Genomic DNA, 17,453 nt, shown 5'->3' with positions numbered 1-17,453 from the left:
TGTTTACTGGATTCGTTTTGCATATAGTTCAATCTTGTTGCAACATAGTGAAATTTATTCTTTTTTGTAGGTTTCATGCAGTTTGCCTTTATCTCGACACTACAGCAGCGGGCTACGTAAAGTAACTCTTATTCCTGGAGATGGTATTGGTCCTGAAATATCGGCGGCTGTTAAAGATATATTTGAAGCTGCCAAGGTATTATTGAAGTTCATTTAGCTCATTTGTTTTATATTAAGACATAAAATTCATATCCATAAATTTTGTCATTCAACAGTAACATTCCATTTTAGATTTAATTTAATATTAAGTATTATTTTAAATTAAATGTTTTAATAGGTTGGGCTTATTATTTGCTTGTACGAAGTAAAGGAAGTATTGTGATCACAAAAAATTCAGATTTCAGTGGAAATATCCATTTTGACTAATTTTGGTGTGACGTATATGCATATGTACGTACGTACATATGCATATGTATCTCGCTTAACTCAAAAACGATTAGCTGTAGGATGTTGAAATTTTGGATTTAGGACTGTTGTAACATCTAGTTTTGCACCTCCCCTCTTGATTGCAATACACTGAACCAAAAGTGTCAAAAAAAAAGCCCAAAATCCAAACGATTTGGATTTTGGATTTTTTCTTAACTGCAGTAATAAGCCCTTGTTGAGAGCTTTTCAACTATACATCATAAGTGATACTTATTTTCATTGGTTCCAGAGTTATAGCCAAATAAAATTTGTCCTAATGAAATATTTGGCTCTTACAAGAAAAAGGGACATCGGTTCGAATCTGACTTCATCTTCTTTTTTTTTTTAGTTTAGATATATTGATTTAATTTATTAATAATGATTAACTTCAGATTGTACAAATATTTTTACAATAAATAATGATTCAGTAACAACAATAAAAAAAAAAATCAGAAGTTATTAATGTAATAACATTTTTTGTACTTTTCGTTGTAAAAGAATGTGTGTTATTTAATAGGCATACAAGGAAGTCATGTCCACATCAGATTTTTCTTTATATACTGTTATATTCATTTGTTTTATTCAAATTCATTAAAAATAAATGAAAAAAATTATTTATTCTAATACTGAAGCTCTTTCTTCAGTGTGATTTCCAAGCTCAGTAACTTATAAAAAATTAATATGTGAAACATATTAGTAACGTAAGTTATTTAATGTGTACTTTATCTTTAACCTTGGTTCAGGTCATTTTGGCGATTGTTTATGCAATAGTAAACCTCTTAAAATATTTTATATATATATGTGTGTGTGTGTGTGTGTGTCTGCTTCTAGTTATTGTATTGAAATGATTATATAAGAATAAACAGTATTATTACAGAAATTCAAAAATGCAGTTGCCTATAAAATTGGAATAATATTTATCAAGTTAATCAAAAAGGTATTTTAACCATTTTCATAGTTTCAAAAATATTGTTTACATAAGAGAGGGAATAATGGATTGCATAAACTGCAGCTTATTATTAAACACGTCATAGTCTTTGTGCAATAATCAGTTATTGTTCGTAAAATTTTTTGCTTTTAGAAATATAATAGGTTATCTATTATTTTTTTGTTTTTTAAATAAGTAGCTGTCTGTGAAAATATTAAAGTCATATTGACCTTTGACAGTAATATATAGTTTTTAGTGGCAAGAAATATAACAGACATTTAAGTGAAATGGATTATTATTAAAATGTTAATTTTATATTGAGTTCAATTTCTTTAACTCATTTATGAATATAATAATAATGTTAATTACCCATTATTCTTGCTATATGTAAACTGTTGCAAATTTTAATTATTATTGATCCATGCAACAGTACATTTACATAGGTATTAAATACATATTTATATAACAGTATTAATGTACATATTAATAAATTTTACATAGATATATTAATTTATCATACATATTATCATTTTTTTCTTGTAACTTTGTTGTAATTGGATTTAAATGGGCTGTATCTAATATTATTAAAATTATATATTTTTTGTTTTCTTGTAACACTTGTAATCTCTAATGTTTAATTAAAATTTTTTCTGGTGTGGTATTGATTATAATTATATTGTTGAAACCTTGACTAACCATAGGTATTGTTCATATACTACATGATTATTTAATAAATCATTCTCTCTCTATGAATCATGAGACCTTGCCAATGGTGAGGTGGCTTGAGTGCTCAGTGATACAGAGTAGATGGACTGAAGGTGCAACCATGTCGTGGAGGTATCTGTTAAGAGCATAAGTCAGGAGGACTTGAACGGCCATATCAACATCACTCAATCTTCTGAGTACTGCGCAGCTGAAAGCAATGGAAAACTACAGTTTTTTTTTCCAAGAAAATGTAGCTCTCCGCATTTTCAAGTAAAAAAAGATGGAGACGCCTTCCTTGGTAAAATACTCCACAGGTAAACTAGTCCCCATTTGGATCTGTAGGTGGGAACTGATAAGGAAGGGGTCACCAGAAAATAGAAAAATAATATTTTACGAATTGGAGCATGGAATGTTAGAAGTCTAAAAAAAATAAGTAGATTAGAAAATTTAAAGAGAGAAATGGATAGGTTAAATACAGATGTAGTAGGAATTAGCGAGGTTTGGTGGAAAGAGGAAAACGACTTTTGTTTGGTCAGGTGATTTTAGAACAATTAACTCTGCATCAAATAAAGGGCAGGCAGATGTAGGTTTCATAATGAATAAGAAAATAGGAAAGAGAGTTGAATATTTCAAAAAGTGTAGCGATAGAATGATTGTAGTAAGGATAAAATCAAAACATAAGCCGACAATGATTTTTAACGTCTACATGCCTACAAGTCCCATGATGATGATAATGAGGTAGTGTGTGTATATGAAGAAATTGATGAAGTAAAAGGGGATGAAAATTTAATAATAGTAGGAGATTGGAATTACAACCATTGGAAAAGGCAAGGAAGGAAATATTGTGGGTGAATACAAGCTGGAATGAAAGAGGTGACTGACTTATTGAGTTTTGTATCAAGTATAATTTAGTAGTTGCCAACATCCAGTTTAAAAATCATAATAAAAGAATATATAAGTGGAAAAAGACAGGCGATATTTCAAAGTATCAGATAGATTGTATGATGGTTAAGCAAAGGTTTAGAAATCAACATGTTGACTGCAAAGCATATCCAGGGGCAGATATTGATAGTAACCATAATTTAGTGATAATGAAATGTAGGTTTGGGTTTAAAACCTGAAGAAAAGGTGCCGGATTAATCGGTGGAATTTATAGAAGTTAGTTTATGATGAAAAGGAGGTGAAGAAGATTTTTGGGGAGGACATTATAAGAGGTCTGAGTAAAAAAGATAAGGTAGAAAATATAGAAGAAGAATGGGAGAATGTTGAAAAGGAAATTTTTAAATCAGCAGAAGAGAACTTAAGCGGAACATAGAGAACCTGTAGAACACCTTGGATATCAGAGGATATATTTCAGCTGATGAATGAGTGTAGAAAGTATAAGAATGCTTATGGTGAAGAAGGTAAAAGAACCTATCAACAATTAAGAAATACTATGAACAGGAAGTGAAAATTAGTGAAAGAAGAGTGTATTAAAGAAAAGTGTTAAGAAGCGCAAAAATAATGATCATTTTTAAAATAGACAGAGCATACAGGAAAGTTATGGAGAATTTTGTGGTGCATAAGTTTTAAAGTCTAATGTGTTTAAAGATGGTAAACTGATTTATAATATGAAAGAAAAGGTTGATAGGTAGGTGGAATATATTGAAGAGTTATATGGTGGAAATTAATTAGAAAATGATGTTATAGAGGAAGAAAAGAGGAGGTCAAAGAGGGTGAAAAGGGAGTTACAAACTGAGATCTGAATTTAATAGAATGTTAAAAGATTTGAATGGCAGAAAGGCTCCTGGGATAGACAAGATACCTGCAGAATTACTGCACAGTGCAGATGAGGAAGCAATAAATAGATTATACAAACTGGTGTGTAATATTTACAAAAAAGGGTAAGTTCCATCAGACTTCAAAAAGAGTGTTATTGTCATGATACCAAAGAAAGCAGGAGCAGATAGATGTGAAGATTACAGAACAATTAGCTAACTACTGCAACAAAAATCTTAATTAGAATTCTGTACAGAAGAATTGAGAGGAGAGTGGAAGAAGTGTTAGGAGAAGACCAGTTTGGTTTCAGGAAAGTATAGGGACAAGGGAAGCAGTTTTAGCTCTCAGATTAATAGTAGAAGGAAAATTAAAGAAAAACATACCAACATACATGGCATTTATAGACTTAGAAAAGGCATTTGGTAATGTAGACTGGAATAAAATGTTCAGCATTTTAAAAAAAGTTAGGGTTTAAGTATAGCAGTAGAAGAACAATTGCTAACATTCGCAAGAACCAAACTGCAACAGTAATAATCAAAGAACATAAGAAAGAAGTTATAATAAAAAAGGAAATCCGACAAGGAAAAGGAAAGGAAATCCCTGTTACTTTTTAATCTTTACATAGGAGTAGCAGTTACTGATGTTAAAGAACAATTTATATCAGGAGTAAAACTGCAAGGTGAAAAGATAAAGATGCTATGATTTGCTGATCTTATAGTAATTCTAGCTGAGAGTAGAAAAATTTAGAAGAAACTGTGAATGGCATGGATGAAGTCCTACGCAAGAACTACCGTATGAAAATAAACAAGAACAAAACAAAAGTAATGAAATATAGAAATAATGTAGATGGACCACTGAATGTAAAAATAGGAAGAAAAAAGATTATGGAGGTAGAAGAATTTTGTTATTTGGGAAGTAGAATTACTGAAGGTGGATGAAGCAGGAGCAATACAAAATACTGAGTAGCACATGCAAAACAAGCTTTCAGTCAGTAATATTTGCTTACATTAAAAATTAATTTAAACGTCAGGAAAGCATTTTTGAAAGTATATGTTTGGAGCGTAGCTTTATGTGAAACTCGGACAATCGGAGAAGAAAATATTATCTTTTCTTGAGAAGAAAAGATTAGAAGCTTTTGCATCCTGGAATAGTCGCTTTGGTATTGGAGGGACAGATAGATGGGAAAAATTATGCAGGCAGGCAATGTTTGGAATATGTAAAACAAATTGTTAGGGATGTAGAACGTAGGGGTTATATTTCAGTATACCCCCTATGTTCTACATGAAACGACTGGCACTAGACAGGGAATCATGGAGATCTGTATCAAACCAATCAAAAAGTAAATAAATGAAAACAAAAAAATAAATAATCTTAGAATAATCACATTTTATTTCTTATATTCTATAAAATTCTGCATCTTTTTTCAACAGCTATACATTATGTTATTCTTATTAATACATGTTTTTTGTTAAATTTATTTGTGAATTTAAAACTTTATAAAATTTTGTATTTAAAATAATCTTATGAAATATTTTGTATGATTTTCAATTTATAAATTCAAGTTTGGTCTAGTTTGACATATCTTAAACTAGGAGCACCATAATAAAGCATTCAGTTTCATTAATGAAAACAAGTCAATAAAAATATCAGAAATTTTAATGAAAAGAAAACCACAATCGATAAAAATAAATTATCATATTTATAAAATAAATTACCAAATAATTTGTGAATATTACAAACAGAGGGGTTTACCTGAAACACACAAGTTAAATAATCCAACTAGAATATTAATTAATTCTAAAGAGAACATCAGCATTTATTCTTAACTGGTATAGCTATCAAAATATTACAATTAAATACATTTGTCAAATAATGTACAAGTATTTATAATATTATTCATATAACAAAAGCAGTATTTAACAGTGGTAACAAAGGCTTGTTATGATCAGTGTCATGACAGTTCAGGTAATGTATTTTATGCTGACAGTTTTGAATACAGTGTATGGAATGACAGCTACTGTAAAAAATACATGTTCTGTTAGTTAGTGAAATTATAAGCAGTTTATTCATAAGGTACAGTTTTATTTAAATTTCAAGCTCTTTGGCTTGCCATTATACAGAACAGAATTGTTGTTAGTACACCTGTGATCTGGTTTTCAATAATCATTTCAGGTTCTTCTATAAAGCCTTTACCAATCTGCACACCATCTATAGAAGTATAACAGAGGAGTTATATATTTATTTTGTAAAAAGGATATTTGTAATATTATTTTTATATGTTCACATGTTAGTGTATAATTTAGTCGTGCTGTCAAACTTAATCTGGTGATTTTGTGTTGTGCTTTGTAAAACATGATACTTTTTTAGCGACCAAATGTTTTTAGATTTTGTTCAGGATGATAGGGTTAAAACTGAATCCTTAAGATGGAAGAATTTCATCTATTCTAAATTTTTAGGTTAACATTGTTTTACATCTTGCATAACACCAGCCTTATTATGAATTTGATAAATCATCATTTATGTTCTTTTAATCAGTACTGCATTTCCACTTCCATTTAAGTGGAATTTGGAGCAGGATTATAAAGTTAACTTATGTTGTAGAACAGAAAAATCATGTCAGAATTATAGTTCATATCATATTAAATCAGTTGCTGGTAAACGATAAAAACTTTAATAATGAAATAAATAGGGCACATAATTGTACAAAAAGTATTTACAAAATGATGAATTATTAGACTAATAAAAAATGTTTAAGTTAAAAGTTAAATTAAATAATAGAGTGTTACTAAAAACATACAATGCATTAAAAAATATATATATTTAATATATAAAAATAACAATGTATAACTGCAATTGTATTTGATAAAGAGAGATATTTACAAGGATATAAAATAAATAATCAGGTTTATAAATATATGAAAAAACAATGAAAAGTAACATAATTATATCTTACATGAGTGCAATAAAATATGTATTGGCAGAATGAGCCTGTCCTTAATACTGAGATTAAAAATATTATCAAAAATCTCAAAAACAATAAATTCCCTGGTATCGATGGAATAAGCTCAAAAATTGTTAAATTAGCGGTAGATCATATATCACATGTCTTAACCTTTCTTGTAAATATAAGCCTCCAATCTGGAAAATTCCCGGACGCTTTAAAAAAAGCAGTAGTAATACCTGTCTTTAAAAAAGGAGATAAAAACTCTGTTACTCAATATAGACCAATATCTCTACTCTCTATCTTCTCAAAAATCTATGAGAAATGTATGAAGAACAGATTAATATCGTACCTCAATAAAACTTCTTTTTTTAGTAAAAAGCAATATGGATTCATGGCTGGGAGCAATACTGAAAAGGCGCTCTTAAATTTTACTACCCAAGTATTTCAGGGCATAAATGATAAGAAATGTGTGAGCGGTCTATTTTTAGACATAACAAAAGCTTTTGATTGTGTAGACCACAATGTCCTTCTATGCATTCTCTGGATGAGTGGTATTAGAGGTGTTTCATTTGATTGGTTTGAGAGCTATCTGATCAACAGGCGACAGTGCGTGAGAATAAAAGGGTGTTTAAGTAACTTTGCTGGGGTACAATAATGGAGTCCCACAAGGATCCGTATTGGGAGCCATACTATTCATAATATATGTAAATAATGTCTGTTCGGCCCCGCTTAAAGGTAATGTATATGCGTTTGCAGATGATACTGCCTTTTGTTATGTCTGCAACACCTGGGTAGAAGTGGCTGAGGTCATGCAATCAGATTTGGACGCACTGCGGTTATGCTTTACAAATCATTATATGATCTTGAGCGTTGATAAAACTTTGTATATCAACTTCTGCTTAAAGGGGAAAATAAAATTGCCTCTTACAATAAAATATAAATGTAAAAAATGTGTGATAAATAAATCCGACTGTTTAGAATATAGTGAGATCGAACAACGTGATATTTGTAAATACTTGGGCATTGTGTTAGATAGTGGTCTAACCTGGAAGAATCATATTGCGCTATTAAAGCAAAAACTTTTAAGCTATCTTAGGATATTTTATTTTTAAACAAACTATTCCCAAAAATAACCATGAGAAAACTTTATTTTGCTATTGTGCTTAGTCGACTAGACTACGACATCAGCTGTTGGGGAGGAACTAATGTTACAAATTTAGATTCCATAATCAAAATCCAAAAAAGATTCGTTAGAATGATAAGTAAAAAAAGAACTTCGGATCATTCTTTGCCAATATTTAGGGAATTGTCTATACTACCGCTATGTTATTTATATGTTTATAAAGTAATGAAAATTTTCTTTATCAGAAGTGGTCATAGAAATAGTATGATAACAGAGTACGAACTTAGAAGTAAAAGGAATGTATATGTCCCCAGAGCAAATAAAACGAGTTATATGAAGTTCTTTTCAAGTACTGCTCCTAGATTGTATAACATACTTCCTAAACATATAAAGACCAGTAGGAACCTAAACACTTTCTTAAAACTACTAAGACTATGACTAATTAATATTGATGACGCTGAATGTATGTTCCATATAATTACATGATTTATGATTACATATATAATTAATTATAATGCTTTATACTATTGGTCTTAACATAGCAATAGATTTTTTACATATGTAACTTAAAGGGTAGCAACCTTTCATCCATTTAAGGTTTATTAGTAAACATAAATATTTGACGACGATTGATCTTCTCTATACTTAACTGCAGAAAAGATAAGTTTCCACCAGAGTAAATCATGAATTGAACCAAAACTAATCCTCCTATATAAGTTAAAACTGTTTAATTTTTCCCCTTACTCTAACTAAAAAGATTAATAGAAAAGGGATGGTGCCACAAAACGGATAAGACCCTTGTGGACACCTAATCTTTCATCTTTCACAAATAATATAAATTAAGTATAATTAAGTTAAGTAATAAATATTAAATTGTATTATAAAACAATGTTAAATTAAGTATGATTAAGTTAAGTAATATTATAATTAGTATTAGGATTACTCCATTAATTATTAATTCTGTAAAAGTGAAAGAAATAAAGAATAAACAGAACATTTAAAATACAATTTAGTAATAAGATTTTTTCAGTATAACAATATATATATATATACGAGAGTAAGTCAATTATTATCCGCAATTTAGTTATATTTTGTTTATGTTGGTAGTACTATTGTGTTCCGTAGATGACGCATGCGCGGTTTAATTGATGTTATGTCTGTGCAGGTTTGATGCTGCTAGGTTAGTTCCATTATCGCTGCCCTGCTGTTAACTATGGCTGCTCCTTTTTCTGTTTGCACCAAAGAAGAGCAACATTCAGTGACATTTTTTGTGGTCAGAAGGTGTATCGGGGGCCGAAATTCATCAAAGACTTTCAGTACAGTACGGGAACAGTGTGTTGCCGCAACGTAGTGTCTACGAATGCATTGAAAAATTCAAAAATGGTCGCACAAGTGTTACACACGACAAAGGAGCCGGACGACTGTTTACAACCACAAATGAGGAAAACATTGAGCGTGCACGTGGCATGGTTTTCTTAGATGATGAAGTGGCACATCGTTTGCAAATTAGTTACGATCCCAAAACAACTCTTGGACATCCTTTAAACAAATGCTCTTGGACATGTGCCAAAAACATTTGGATCGCTAAAGTAACGAACTGGACATCTTCTTAGACAGAATCATCACTGGTGATGAAACATGGATCCATCATTACGAGCCACAGAGTATGGAATGGAAACATCAAAATGCGCCCTGCAAAAAAGGTTCAAGACCCAACTATCCTCAGGAAAACTGATGCTTACAGTTTTTTGGGACTCCCAAGGCCCATACTGGAATATTATGAGGAAAAGGGCATGACAGTAAACAGTGCGCGTTACAGTGAGATGCTTACTGCCAAGCTGAAGTCTGTAATTCGAAGCAAATGCCGAGGACTGCTGTCAAAAGGTGTTGTGTTGTTGCATGACAATGCCTGTCCACATACTGCTACAACGCTCCAGAAACTCAACTTTGAAGTACTGGCTCATCCTCCGTACAGTCCTGATCTTGCCCCTTCTGACTACCACTTGTTTGGTCCACTCAAAGGGGCCGTTGATTTACCTCGGATGATACAGTGAAAGAAGCGGTGCATTCCTGGCTTGCGACTCAATCGAAAACCTTCTTTTATGAGGGCACCAGGAAGCTTGTGCAATGATGGACCAAGTGCGTTGAAATGCAAGGGGACTATGTTGAAAAATGATTTATATGTAAGTTTCCTATTTGTATTGCAATAAAATTTATAACTACATTGCGGATAATAATTGACTTAACCTCGTATGTATGTATGTATATATACATATATATATATATTTTTTAAATATAATGGTAAAAATAACTAATGTAGCAGGATGTCTTATAAACAATGAAGATAATATCACAACCAATGAAAGTAATAATACATATTCTAGAAGTATATGATAATCCCTCACATTTAATTGAAGTAGACAGATATTTATATATAAATTTAAATCAAATTAAGTCATGAATTTAAAAGCATGGTTAAGAGGAAACTATTTAATCTAATTGGCAGTAATGCCATCAGTCATATCAGAGGAAAATTGGTCTCCTTCAAATAGCGGTACATTTAACGATTGGTGGGAATATTTTCAAAAATTTGAAAGCACTCTTATTGGTGAGTTCTTTAACATAATTTGATTTGGTAGTTTATTAAAACACATAATATTATATTGTTATTGTAATGCTATAATTTTTATGAAATAGTCACAACATTGATTATTTCTTGCCTATTGCTTATACTTGATAAATTAGCAAACATATTAATGTTGCACATATAATATTATCCATGCCAGTCTCCATGGTGATGAGGTAGAGCTTCTGGCTTTCATCTGCAAATCTCTGAGTTAAAATACTAGCTTAGTGTTTTCTTCATTCATTACAAAAATTAATTCTCACTATCAGTAACTGTGATCGGGTCAAGTGCCTGTTGTAATTTAAAGAATGAAGAATTATACAAAATAAACAATTGTGTCAGGCCTGTAGATCAATCAAGATTTAATTTTAGATCTTAGACTATTTAATTAGATGTTGGCAATCCATAAGGCAGACTTAATTTTATCTGCTGTTCTTCTAAAGAGCTCTGCAGTAGTTGTACTACGACCATAAAATGTTTTAGTCACAATATCCATCTTTTGGGTTTTCTAAGATTGTTGATAATGTCTAGCAGTATCATGTTATTAAACTTATGTCATGTTATGTTAGCAGGATTGCAAATGATATATATTACAACTTATTCAATTTTCTTAAGAGTGGAAAGAAGCTGTGGCGCTTAGCTATCTTCATAAATTCTATTTTTTTATAATATATACATGATCGTCAGCTATATTCTGAATTTAACAAAAGATATTGACCTTAATATCAATAATAAAACATCAGTTTTCAAGTATTTGAATGTATTATGAAATACAAATACAGAATCTCATGCTATGTTTACTTCTGAATTTTTATTCCACATTCATGTCTGCATTTTGTTGTAGAAAGATGCTTTGTGTTACATTGTTGTACCCGTATATTCTTGTTCACTTTAGTCAGTATCAGATATATTTGATATACATCCAATAATTTTGGGCATACGCATATGTGTTTCACTGCAGTTATAACCAGCTTCTACTTAGTTTCTAGTCATATAACTTAGTAATGAACAAATTGATGTTGCCACAAAGAAAGCTTATACTCAGCTAACCTTCACAAAGGAATTTAGAATTCCGATATTTGCTTTTTGTGATATTAATAAAGTGTAGTATGGTATAGCGAGTGACTGGCAATTGTTGAAAAAACTTTGGCAGATTAAAGACATTTAATGCCATGAATGCCATCAGTGTGAGTAATTGCATAATTATATTTTGGTTGTGCTTGGGGCTCACCAGTTTAGAATACTGATTTCTCATGATGTTGTTGAGCCTACATATTCACTAGGTAACTTGTCATTAATTGGATTTCTGTACAATTAATCCATTTTTTTTTTAGCTACTGCATCGAAAATATCCTTTTGTGTATATTTATGGCTGTTTTGTGGAGGAAGTAGGTGATGTAAAGAAAAAATATAATTGTTTATAATGGTATGTAAAGAACAGTTCAATACATAGCATATCATTCAGGTAAGTGTTAGGAACTTGGTTTTTTATTTACTGAAAATATTTTGGTCATTTTTAAAATGTGTTTACAGCTCTTTAATCTGTATAAATAATTTTATTGTTTTGTGTAGGTGCCTATAGAATGGGAGGTAGTTGATGTTACTCCTGTCAGAGGACCTGATGGTAAATTTGGTATTCCTCAAGATGCAATCGATTCAGTTCAAAGAAATAAAGTAGGTCTCAAAGGTCCACTAGCTACTCCTATTGGAAAAGGTCATCGATCACTTAACCTTGCTTTAAGAAAGTAAGAATTATTTCTTGACATTGTTTTTAATAATTTACATATTAAGTGATGGAAATTTTTAAGTGATTGAAATATGTTATTGAAGTATAAAAGAATTTCTTTGAAATATAACATTTTTAGTTTTCTTAACTAGCTGCATATTTTGACATGTGCTTAATGCTACGTTGTTACTGATATCTTAAATTCATCATCTTAATTTAGTTAATTTTATGTGTGGTTTTATTAAAATTAATTTTTATTTATTGGTGTACAAGTAGTACAATGTCTAAAAAAGCAGTATGTTTAAACCAGCTAACAGAAGAAAATAAAATTACCCATTACAATTTTATTAAAATTAAAATTACATATTTTTATATAAGTATATTGAATTATACTCCTATTATTGTAAATTATTGTATTCAGATCTTATTTAAATCAAAAGAAGAATATAATTTGCATACACTTTTTTTTTATATTTTGATATAACTTTCTATGTTATATAAATACCATTGTTCAGGTATAGACTTCAGTGTCCTTCTTAATCAATTTCAGGTTGTTAACTGCTATTAAATCAGTTTGATTGCATTTTAATAGAAAAATTGATATTAACTTCTTCATTTATCCAGATGAAATTGTTTTGTCCAAGTAAAAGTTTAAAAAAGTGAATATAAAATTCTTAAACAGAATTATCATCAAAAACATAAAGGGAGGTCTGCATTTTAACATATTCACAACTAAATTTATTGTAAAAACCATTCTTAAGACTGAAAAGTAATAAATTAGATACAGTAATAAATGCATTGCATCTGATTCTTTTGCAGCCTCCAATCCTGTTTTTTTTTATTTTGGTACTGTTTTCAGAGGTTAAGAGTAGTCTTGCTTCTTCAGGGACTACAATAATTGCTACAAACTTTACTTTGCATCTAAACTTTAATATATAAATTTATGAGAATGAATTCATGTTAAGATATAAATAAAATATATATTTAGATATACTTTGTAAATATTTGCATTGAAATTCTTACTTTTCTAAGTTATTGATTTGCAATGAAAATTACAAAAATATTATAAGTAATAAAAAATAAATGGCAATTAATTTTCATCATTCACAATATACCTAGACTTACCATTAGTTATGAGACAATAGCTTTTATTAGAACTATTAGAATTATGATTATAAAGATTACAGTTAATGGAAATTAGAACAATCGACAAAAATTATACTAACTAATCAAATTTGTCATAAGTAGCCTGTATTTTATTGTAAAAATGGTAAATTAATTTACTATATTCTAACAATTATTTTCAGGTTGTCAAAAAAATATAGCCTTTTCTAAAAAAATGTTGTAAGACTTTATTATTTTAACCCTTCAATCCGGCATTTAAACTTTTAAAGCCCTACCCTACTGGCAGTAATTTAAATGTCCAAGCAGCAGATATGTTACTGTACTGAAAGTAAAAATTTGGTGGTTGGGTTTCAAATAACCACATATCTCAGGAATGGTCAAACTGAGACTGTACAAGACTACACTTCATGTACACTCATACATATCATCCTCATTCACCTTCTGAAGTATTATCTGAACAGTAATTACCAGAGGCTAAACTGGAAAAAGAAAGCTCTCTTGTAGGTTTTGCTTTCTTCTCAGTGGGTGAAATCCTTTCTATGAAATGCGTTGCAGTAAGCCTCTCTGGTGAGGGTGTTTTAGAAGGTCTACCAAGTCCACGAGGAGCTTCTACTTTTTCATATGTTTCAGTGAGTTCCTGTGAATTCACTTAAAAATTGGCTTAATTTGTTTTACATTTTGTGATCCATTGTATGAGATACATATTGTAAACTTTCATCATCACTACTGCCATCACTGTGTTCAGAATAATATTTATTTTTTTTGCAATTTTCTGGCACAAAATCTTCATTGCTTTCGTCACTATCAAATTCACTGCTACTATCAAATATTCTAATATTACTGTCATATATCTCATTTAAACATTTGATAATCTGTTCTGATGTAAGATTATGTGACATATTTGGTCTGGTCATGATCAGTTGTGTCACTGCCAGGCGCAACTGATTGAAAAACTTCATAAGATGAGAAAAACTTCACTGATTCAACTTCATAAAAAAAAAGTATTTCATCAGCGATATGCTACCTTATGCAGTTATAAAAACATGGAGGGGGAAACAAAGCCTCGTGATAACATGTACCAAGTTGTACAAATGCACATCAACAGATGGCAGAGTTTTAAAACAAGCAGTGCTTGCATGTGAGACTATTGTAAAGTTCACCTGCCAATAAATATAACTTAATACATACGTGGCAGTCTCGTGCCCCTGGCTTGAAGGGTTAAAATGCTTAAATTTTAAGAAATTATCACACATTACTTATTTAAATTATATAATATATAGTGTATTTTGGAAAAAATAGTTGTTAATCTAATATACATGCTTGTTCTTCATGAGATTGAATTTTGTCTAGTTTTCTTTTGTGCATGCTGCAGGTTCCAGAAAAGGAAGACTGAAATTCCATTCTGAAACAAATAGAAATAAAAAAAAACTAAAGTAAAAAGTTGCAATACAATATTAAAAAATTATAAGCATTTTTAGCACGCTAATAATATCACGTTTGCATTTTTTAATTTTAAAAGTTCTCAAATGTAAAGAAAAACTAAACCAATTAGAATATAATTTATATGCCAATTTCAAAATGAAATGAAAATTTAAGTAAATAATCATAAAAAAAAGGCTAATTGTATTATAATTTGAAAAAATTTTCTCAATCAAAACTATGATTGTGTAATTTTAAAGCAAACTGGGTTTTTTTTTTATATAATGATACAATTTCAGAACAAAAAATGTAATTTTTTAGTTTTGTTTGTTTTTTAAAAAGAAAAAAATATTTTCTAATATTTTTTGTTACTACTAAGTTAATATTAAATATTTTAAAAATGTAAGAATGTGATTTTCTGTAATCTCAAAGAAATTGTAAATATACTACTATATATCTTTAATAAAGCTGTTCGAATATAAAACAATGAAAAAGTAAAAACGAACTACACAACCAAACTGAAGAATCATTTCTTCATTGTGTACTGCTAATACACAATAATAAAACCCTTACTGGATGTTGGCAAAGATAGGAGGAATAAAAGAATGCATTATTACCCTTTTTGTGAAGGCAGTGTCATGCACACTGAGCAATCCCCATCTGTGATGCTGCCTTGGTGACACCAGCACTGAATGTGTTAAATTAGTTTGTTCATAAACTTTTTTAACTAAATATCTTATTTCCAGGTAGATTTGTTTACTGTATTTTAGTCATAAATAAAATTACATGACCAATTTCATTTTTTTTTCATCCCTTTCTTACCGATTAAATTCCTTCCTCATTTTTTGTGATATTATTTATTTTTTGTAAATGATTCTTGCAGGTGATTCTACTAAAACTTTAAGAGTATATATTTTTTTTATTAACATTGTTATTTTTCCCTTGTTTGAACAGTGTAACACGTATTGTGATTATAATTTCATTGCATCCCTGCTATTCTCATACAGTTACAAAATATTAATTGTGAGAATCTCATGGAAGAAAAAATATTTGCTCTATTTATCATGTTTTAACTATCCATCCTTGCTTCTGCTCTTAATATAATAAGTGCTAGAATTTTTAATATGAAAATAGATTTGATCACTTCAAGCAGTAATTAATGTTTGTGCTTTTTCTGTATTGTAGAGAATTCAATTTATATGCAAATGTAAGGCCATGTCGATCACTTGAAGGATACAAAACTCTTTATGATGATGTAGATGTTGTTACTATTAGAGAAAATACAGAAGGAGAGTACTCTGGTATAGAACATGAAATTGTTGATGGTGTTGTACAGAGTATTAAATTGATTACTGAAGATGCGTCTAGAAGAGTTGCTGAATTTGCTTTTAAGTTTGCTAAAGAACAGAAAAGAAGTAAAGTTACAGCTGTACATAAAGCAAATATAATGTAAGTTACTTTATTTACTCCTACTTTTTAGAAACATTTTAAACAAATATTTTGTTTTTATCATGCATTAAGAGTCAAAAATTTATATACACGTGTGTGTGTTTGTGTAAGTGCATGGAATAAAAATATTGTGCACTAATAATATAGTAGATAATAGTTAAAAGGGAAAATAACATAATCAAAGACAACTCTTAGTTTGTAAGTTCCCATTACTTCTCGTTTTAGGTTGTTCATTTATTAAAATCACACACCCAGTAAAACAGCGTCATAAGTCTAAAAAGACTTTTGAGAAAAATACAGTTGAATTGTTAGAACTCCAAAATAAAGTACATATACCTTTACTCAATTTCAATAATATTTTGTGAGGTATGACTGTATTTTTCTGGGAAAGAACACGAATTTCTGAACCATTTATTATAAAAATATCTCACAATTTCATGAAAATCTGATTTATGATGTTGTTTTACTGGGTGTGCAATATATTAGTTATATGATTTATTATATTTTATATTATATATTTTAGTATATTAAATTATGTTAATTTATTTATTATATGGCATAACGACATCCTTTAGTAGAATAGTCGAACATAATTAGCTCACTTGGAAACATTCTTCGATTCTTTGGTAATTTTTAGGCTTGAATTTTATTGGGTTTTTTGTAAGCCACATTCAGAAGGTTAATTTCCAACATTGTCAGGCAGAGAGGTTCTAGAGAACCTCAGTTATCTCTTCTCATGTGTATATTGAGCTCTTCTCTATTTTTATTTACTCTACACATCATAATGGAAGGAGCAGTTTTATTTATTACTTTTCAAACGTGCAAGACAGTTGAAGGACCTACTGACAATAAGCTATAATAATCTCTTATCCAATTTTTTGGATGAAAGAAATTTAAAGCCAGCTAAGATTCATTCCCAATTAGTGAAGTTTGTGGTAGTGAGTGATGGAATGATAAGAGAATGGTTTAGATGTTTAACAAAGGATGAGAAAATACGTATAATGAAGCATGTAACCTGCATGCTCTGTTTGAAATTGAGCATCCTTATAAAACATAACCTGCTTTGTAATTTGATGGCTGTTTGATTTACTTGTGCGATCAAGTGGTACCAAGATGGGCCCATTCTTACTTTACTCTTCAAGTTAGTTAGTTACTCTTTAGTCTTCTTTTCCTGAATTGGATAGA

General features: G+C 29.8%; 2 protein-coding genes across 2 annotated transcripts in view; one reads left to right on the top strand and one right to left on the bottom strand.

Annotated features, from left to right (window-relative positions):
* Positions 1 to 17,453, top strand: part of Idh3a (isocitrate dehydrogenase [NAD] subunit alpha, mitochondrial) — a 48,208-nt gene that overhangs the window by 21,465 nt on the left and 9,290 nt on the right. Inside the window, exons 2-4 of the mRNA XM_075355134.1 lie at positions 71 to 196; positions 12,122 to 12,294; positions 16,005 to 16,268. Of these exons, the coding sequence (XP_075211249.1) occupies positions 71 to 196; positions 12,122 to 12,294; positions 16,005 to 16,268 (563 nt within the window). The remainder of the gene's footprint in view (positions 1 to 70; positions 197 to 12,121; positions 12,295 to 16,004; positions 16,269 to 17,453) is intronic.
* The window catches only part of LOC142318738 (protein LSM12-like), a 62,052-nt gene continuing 59,286 nt past the window's right edge, over positions 14,688 to 17,453 (bottom strand). The window contains exon 6 of the mRNA XM_075355145.1: positions 14,688 to 14,802. Within this exon, the coding sequence (XP_075211260.1) occupies positions 14,703 to 14,802 (100 nt within the window). The 3' untranslated portion in view covers positions 14,688 to 14,702. The remainder of the gene's footprint in view (positions 14,803 to 17,453) is intronic.

This window comes from Lycorma delicatula, chromosome 1 (assembly GCF_047948215.1).
Source record: "Lycorma delicatula isolate Av1 chromosome 1, ASM4794821v1, whole genome shotgun sequence".
Classification (NCBI taxonomy): Eukaryota; Metazoa; Arthropoda; class Insecta; order Hemiptera; family Fulgoridae; genus Lycorma; species Lycorma delicatula.
The sequence above is the reverse complement of the archived record's forward strand: the minus strand, read 5'-3'. Positions and strand labels throughout refer to the sequence as shown.